The following is a 7,969-nucleotide window of genomic DNA, read 5'->3' on the forward strand; positions in this document are numbered from 1 at the left end:
TCGTTCCAGCTGGGGTTCGAGGACGTGATCGCGGAGCCCGAGCTAACCCACTCCTTCGACAGAGTCTGGATCTGCAGCCACGCTCTCTTTGAGCTCAGCAAGTACGTCATCTACAAGCTCCTGACTCTGGTCCTCGCCATACCGCTGGCCCTGGTCGTGGGGGTCGTCTTCGCCGTGCTCAGCTGCCTGCACATCTGGTAAGCGCCTTCTGCCACTCGTGGGTGCGTGGGCTTGCTCGGCAGAACTCTCCTCTTACATACAGCGTCACTGCCTAACCCTTGATCACTGTCTCCACAACCGGTAGTCAGATCAATTTACATTCTCTGCTTTATTTTTAAAGGGAGAGAAATGAAAACAGTTTTCTCTGCGATTCAGTTGTGTGCTTTGCTTTTACCAGCGGTCTGTCACATCTGTGTGAGCTTCCTGGGGCAGAGAGCCTGTTTTATCATTTGTATGGCACCTACAGCAATGCAATCCAGCCTTGGCTTGCTTCTGGGGTAATAATAATGATTCCTTGTTCGTTTTAAACTGGTTGTTAAGTTGCTAAAACACGTTATTTGAAATTAAAGACCTGGGCAGAAGTGTTATTTACACCTTACACCTTCTCAGTAAGGTTACCTCCTTCATTTTTCCCTCACAGACTGAAGAAAGCTTTTGAGGGCCCAGCTCGCCCTTTCTTTGCTGCTGCCACAAAACGTACTGTCACTGCCTTGCATCTGGTACATGGCCATCTCTAGGTGCGGTGCCCCAGGGCACTTCCACCTGAGCAAAGAACCCCTACTGCGCTCAGGAAAGCTGCCTCTGACCATGGCCCACATTCACAGGAGCCCTCCAAGTCACAGCAAACCTGGTGTACTTTAAACAGAATATACTGGCAAAATATCAGGGAAGAGTACCTTGGACCAGAAAGGCAAATGATTGTGGAGAAGGAGGAAAGGCAGGGAGAAGGATGAGGTTGAGGAGAGAACAGAGAATCCAGCAGGCTGCAGGATGAATGCAGATTATCAATGCCGTTGTTGCAAACCAGAATTTTGGGCAGTCTTGTTTGACTTGAGTAACACTGGAATTCTGAAGAAGTTGTTAAGGAAAACAACATTCAATCTAGAAACTGAGAAGTAAGCTCAAAGCAATAGGACCATGTTGGTTGTCTGAATCTGTGTTCACAATATTTTGGATGTAGATTTCTGTTTTCAAAAGTGGAATGGAAGTTTGAGTTGATGACATTGTCATGAGCCACCTCAAACATTGATTAACTTGAATTCTAGAGCATAAAGTTTGCGTATCTAAAGGAGTTGCAATGTGGTTTAGAGCTGCCCACCTGCAACTCATCCTTTTGTGATGAACACTGTATAGCGTGCCCAGACTTAGAGGTCTGTCAGCTGTCACTGTACTGTACCTTGGTACTGCAAAAGGGTTTGGTGGGCATATATGTTTCCAGTAGTGGAATATCTATGGAAAAATTCACTGATGCCCTATTTATTAAGACTCGAATAAGTTTTTGTGCTGCAGAATGATCTTGTGTCTGGGTTTCACAGCCTGGATACGCAGACGTGAGTTTCATTGAACCAGAACGCAGAGGTCAGTTTATATTTATGCACGTATTCCCTAGTGACTCCCTCAGGGACTGTGGGTTCTCAGTAGATCTGAAATAGGACTGTCTGAATATGGCATTTCATCTGAAAAGTTTCCCTTGACTTTTTGTGAACAAACTTGCTTCCCCAGTGACTAATTTTCTTTCCCTACATTCATTGTCACTACAGAAGTGATCTTTCATTTTGATCTTCCTTGCATCTGGGATGGGTGTGAAAAAATCACGAGACTCAGTAGTGCTATCTGCACCCCCTTGGACCCCATCCAGCGCTACCAGCTAAAGCCAGCACTGTCTTGTCTTCCCACAAATACAAGCTGGATTTGTTTCAGCACAAAGGTGGAACACCCTGAGACTCTGCAGTTGTCCATGTTCCAGATTTCTTGGGAGTAAGGAGTTCAAAGTTTCTGCATTTGAGAGGGTAGCACAGGAGCAGTGCAGGTATAGGGACCCTAAATACATGGTACTGGCTCCCAATGAGTCTGAAAAAATAGTAACTCCTTGTTTTGTGGGTGAGAGGAAGGGTATTCCATTATAACTCTATCTTCAGCTGTTGAAATGTCAGGGGAAAACCCTGGGCACACCCTCCCACATGGCTGCCTGCAGGACAGCTTCTGTGCCTCACTTTCATCATCCAAACCAGTGAGAGGATGATGTTGATCTGTGGTAGGGCAGCCTTCCCTGAGGCTAAAATTCAAAGGTCTTTCAAACACTTTTGGAAGTGCTCAGGCATGAACCAGTGTTGATTCTCACACATGTTGATACACTTTTGTCAGCATGCTAAAGATCCACAAAAGTCTGGCTTGGCATTCCTCATGCATCAGGGACACCTCAGAGTTGTACCCCTCATACCTGATAGTAAATGTTGTCTTTCACCAGTAAAAAAATTGCTAAAGAAGGAAGCAAATATGTGAGCCTTCATGGAGAACCAGAAGAAAGCTGAGCAAGAAATATGTAATAATACACTTTAATTTTAAATTTTACCTACAAAGATGGAGCATATTCTGTTCCTCTTCTCAAACCAGCTGCTTGAGCCAGAATCCAGTTTTACACCACCTGGTAAAAGACACTGATGGGCTGAAACTGCCAGCTAGCAGGTCGGTGACATACATACAAGCCAGTTCAAGGAAGGCTACTTCTCCACCTTTACTGATGGCTATCATTCTTACCACAGATTTTATGTGGTAGAATTTGTCAGACTGACTTTTAACAACTTTCTGTGAATATTAGCAAGCTTTTAAACATGTCCTTAGATTGAGGCTGTTAAGGTTATTGATTATTGAATGTGAGCAGCACACTGCTGGTTTTCCAGGCAACACATGCAAAATAGTTATATTTATTATAGATCAGGGACTGATTCTGGTACCAAATCATGTTTGCTGCCTCTTGAAAATTATCACTTGAATCTCCTAAATGCTTTCTTATAGTCTTGTCTGAATAGTGTTCTAGTATGTTGCATATTTATGCTAAGAATCAGTGGTTCACTTGAGGATCCATAAATTGAGTCTTGGATGGGCTCTCCAGCACATGGACTCAGCCAGCTTTATGCTCTTGTCATCAGCTGGAGCAGCAGGTACTCAGAGCTTCTCTCGGAGCTTCCATTCAAAGTGCTAAGATGTAATCAGGGACTTACACACAAAGCAGTAGATACGGACATGCATCGCCTCTAACCTCTTTCTCCACGACTCCATTTATATAATGTATTGCTGTCATACTCAGCCTCAAAACCATCTCCCTACTGACTGTCTGAAGTCAAAAGAAATTACAGCACACCTATCCCATGAAGACCCACCTTATGATCTGGTGTTGCCTTGGTGTCTCTTCATTCATGTCCAGTATATATCCCTTGGCTTCTGAAGAGGAAGTAGGTGAATGTTGTCTTGCTTCCTTTTCAGTTTTATCTTTTCCAGTCTATCCAAGACATGGTTTTAATGGACTTTATATACCATCTATGGGTCCTGGAAGGCTTTGGTGGTTATCTCTCGCCTCACTCATAAACATCCCAAGGGTTAATGAGACTTGACAAGAAGCTCTGCAACTGCAAGGTAGTAGTTAGCTGTCTGTTCACAATACTTGCTTGTATTGTAGAGCCATGCAAGACTTTTTATTCAAAATCATGATCTAGTACATGTGCATATTTGGAATTAGGTATTTTAACCACTGAATGGTATAGCATTTGAAAAATAACATTAAGATACATCTGAAGTTCCATATTGAAAAACTTTACAGGAGAAGTTGTGATTCTTCACTTTGAAGTAGGAATCTTCATTAATATTGAACGACTACTTAAACCACATTGCCCAACTCTGAAAATTTGAGCTCTTTTGAACTGAAAATACCCTTATCAGTGGGAATTAAATTGTGCTGTGCCATTTCCAACAGGTGTTTGGTTCTCGACAATGTTCCCTCAGGGATTAGCAGAAAAAAAATCACAAAAGTGAGAAATGTTGATGGGTATAATTTTGTAGATGTCATGCCTTGAAAAGAAAGATGAGAAAATAGGATAGGATGGAAAAAATGGGGTCATTCTCTTTTCATTTCAACAGTTCCAAGCAGAGATGATTCCTTCTTCTTAGTGAAAGGATGGGTGTTTCATGATCTATATACACAGCAGGATTCAACCAGATGTCATATAGGCAGATACATATATAGACACACTCACATTTTCTGAAAGTTAGAAAATACCTTTTACTGCTGTCTTGGGTGTAAGGGATTTTCTTTTCTGAGGAAAGGTGTTTGTGTAATTGTTGTCTAAGTAGACTGACTTTTAAAATTAAAAGTTATTTGCACTAATTAGCATGTTTCACATCTCCTCCTACGGAGTTAGCCTACATTATTTATTGCATGCATTTATCATAAAAGTGCATAGGAAATGTTAAAAGATTATAAACCATTAACAAAACATTTTGATATTTATTGTATTTAACGTTATCAAAAGAGGTTGATTGCTGGTACTGTGTGAATGACCTTCATGATCACTGCTCTGCCAGCCTTCCTTGATGACATCCTGGGGATGCACTACATCTTTCTGTGAAACTTCTGCGTAGTGTGGTATTTGTTTAGTTTGTATTTTGTGTGATCCTGTCAACAGAGGGTCCAGTAGAAATACTGGCTTTTCTGCTTCTCTGCAATTCAGTTAGATTTTAAGAAAAAATGCAGGCCAGATTAAATTTAGATGGCAGCAAGGGAGCAGTGACATAGTCTTTATAAACTAACTGAAATGGAAAAGAAGTAAAGTCAACACAAGCTGAGTAGCCATTTCTGGTGTTTTCCCTGTGCTGCTTGGAGAAATACCAACTTTTTTCCCTTTGCATTACTGATGTTTATCAACTGCGTTCTAATGCATGAAGCCCTAATTTTATTCTCTAGAAATTATCTATTCTGTATGCAGTGATACTATAGGTGGTTATAAAACACGGTTTACTGAGTTCAGTTTAAAACAAGAAACGCATGATTCCAGTAACACTCTATATGGTGTGTATATTACTAGCTGTTTCAGCAGAGACAAAAGAAGAGAAGGTTTTAGAAAAACTATTCTTGTTTAAATCCATCTGGGTTAGCTTAGACTGCAGCTCAGACATACTAGTGTATGGATGGCATTGTATGATAAAAGCTGAGAATCTGGTTAGGCAAACACTAAAAATAATTTGGTTAGACTCTACATTTCTAAGCTTCAAGTTGTTAAACATACAATGTTTTTATCTGCTTTGTTATTCTGAGCAGTACTCATTGGAAATACACAAACCTTATGTATTTTTCACACATTAAATAGTAAATTAAATATTTCCTGTTGTTCCAACCAAAGCCAATGAGAGTTCTGCAATGGAATTATGTGAATGCAAGACTGGGATCTTGAATTCTGAATGCAAGAGCAAACTAGGACAGAGTTTATTATCTTTATCAAAAGAATCTATAGCTTCTTCTACCTAATTCAGGAAATAGATGTGTTATATATGACACTGATTTTTTAAAACCTTGCTCTAGTACCACTTAATTGTTACATAATTTTTTTATGCATCTAATTCGTCTGCACCCAAATAAGAACATCCGGCTTAGTGAAATTACATGAGGTTTGGCCAGTAAATGATTAAAACAGGAGAATACCTTAAAATAGTGTGGTCAGTTATCATGTATCCACTGGCCCTGGTGAGCTGCCCATATGTGCACTTCCGGCTCGCCTCTGTTGTTTGTATGCTCGGCTTAAGCCACCACTAATGACATTGCTTTGGGATTGGGGCGTACGGAGAGCATTCCCAGATGGTTACTAGTGCTCAGATGAAAGCACAACACTTTCAAGTATGTACCCTGAGTGAATAAAAAAGTCTTTCCCTTGACCAGGAGTTTTGACCTCGCTCTACCTCAGCTTCTGACCCAGAAATTAAAAACTTCACAGTATCAGCAAAATCCCCTTTTTCTGAGGCTGGGCGTTTGTCTGTACTGTAGTAATCCGATGTAACCAGTTACAGCTTTGCTGTTGCAGTTTTATTGTGGCAACTTGTAACAGCAATGTGAGACTGGTAGGAATGAGTCAGGGATGGCCATGTGCGTGTGTGCCTGTGCCGTCGCCGCGTGTGAGGGGGAGAACGATCAAAGCAACACCCAAAGACTCCGCAGAGCAAGATCAGGTCATTAGGAACACTGTTCCTAGCTGGTCAAACTAGGGAGCGTGCTGTTTCTGTTAAGCCACAAAGACCCAAACCCAGGTATGTCCACAGTGCAGATGGGTCCATAGCCGATGGCTCTGCTCCTCAGCCACAGTGGGCTGGGACCGAGGTTGCAGTGTTATCACGTGCGCCAGCCCTTCCAGCAGCAGGGAGAGAACAGCAAAAGTTCACCCCTGTAAAAGGTATGTCCAAAAGTGAGCTCAGCCAATTAAGAAGCGGCCCCTCTCCCCTTTATGCGTGTGCACACAAAGGATTCTGGCAGAGGACCACATGCATCATGGTGCTTCTGCATGTGCAGGTGTGAGGCTCTGACCAAACAAAATAGGTGGAGAACGAATGCAAGTTGTTTGTTAAAATCAACTTGTTTAGAGTTAGAAAATCACTCCTTCTTCCAGAAGATCTCACACTTGTGTTTGGTTATTCCAATTTCCCTCTGCTGTAGCAGTGGCAATTTTCAAATCTTCCATTTTCTCTTTTACAGGATTGTGGTGCCTTTCGTGAAAACCTGTCTCATGGTTTTGCCCTCAGTGCAAACTGTATGGAAAAGCCTGACAGATGTTTTCATCCTACCATTCTTTCAGAGCCTAGGCCGATGCTTTGCCATGGTTAATATACGCCTGGACCAAGAGTGACCGTCAGGGATGTGACGCTGCTGTCATTGTAGCTGGTGTGATACCTCTTCGCTAGCCTAACATGCAAGCACTTACTATTCATTCCAAACTGTTAAATTACAATGGCTGGTTTAAGTGGGAACATGCTATTTTTTCTAAAGTTCATTTATTTTCAGGGAAATTGGTTTAGGAGTAAGTGCACAGTTTTCATAGCTTACTATTTAACAACAGAGCAAACGCAGAGTGTGTTGGCAACACTTTATTTTAATGGTACGTCAACTGCTAGATTATAGGAGAATTCGGATGGAGGTTTAACAGCCACCGCAGTGATGATGATTGACGTTATTACTATAAATATTTAAATAGGCTGTGATACCTTAGGTGAAACTGATCTCTAGGGTTTCTCATTGACTTTACTGCAAGTCCACTATGGCTCTTTTTTGGTCCTTGCTGTGCCGAATAGTCGACTCAGTCCTTTATTATCAGCAATTAAAATGAAAGTGACTCGTTGCATAAGCATACAGAAAGGAACTGTTGCGTAATTCTCCTGTAGTGGGGAGGAAAAGCTCCCTGGAAGTTTATCCCTTAAAATAAGGTGTTCGCCAATGTTTTGGAACATCAGTTAGTCTGTATATTTTATTTAATGAGAGGTCAACTTTGCTGTATATTTTGTACCTTTGTAAATGACACTTCATCAGTTTCTTTGAAGCATTATTTCTATAGTATTTGAATTCTAACCAACTTACTAGGCAGCAAGAGTGAAAACTTACTTCAGATAACTAAACTTTCTGTTTCTAAATTATGCAGATTTTTAAGTGTTGCTGTGCAATTCTATGATATTAATTATATATGGTTGTGAGTAAAAGCAAAGATTATAAGTGTTTTCCTACAAGACTATGCAAGAGCTGGAAATATCTGTTTATGAGAAATGTTTTTTATTAAAAATGGGGTGTATTAAATGCAACCCTGCCTATTTCTGTGTATTATCTGTGTGAAAATTGTGATATTTAAAATTACAGACACTGTGCTGGCACTTTAACTAGGTAGCAAGCTCTTATAGAAGGCAGGTGAGTGTCATTGGTATCCTTGTCTAATTCTCCTCCCCT

At 41.1% G+C, this 7,969-nt stretch overlaps 1 protein-coding gene across 1 annotated transcript; it reads left to right on the forward strand.

Annotated features, from left to right (window-relative positions):
• Positions 1-3: 3 nt before the first annotated feature.
• On the forward strand, positions 4-6,884 carry CAV2 (caveolin 2; the record flags this gene model as incomplete). Its single annotated transcript, XM_010148739.1, has 2 exons — positions 4-197; positions 6,734-6,884. Coding segments are annotated over 2 exons (345 nt in total), but the record flags the coding sequence as incomplete, so codon positions are not given.
• Positions 6,885-7,969: the final 1,085 nt, after the last annotated feature.

The sequence above is a fragment of the Eurypyga helias genome, unplaced genomic scaffold (assembly GCF_000690775.1).
Source record: "Eurypyga helias isolate BGI_N326 unplaced genomic scaffold, ASM69077v1 scaffold45523, whole genome shotgun sequence".
NCBI lineage: Eukaryota > Metazoa > Chordata > Aves > Eurypygiformes > Eurypygidae > Eurypyga > Eurypyga helias.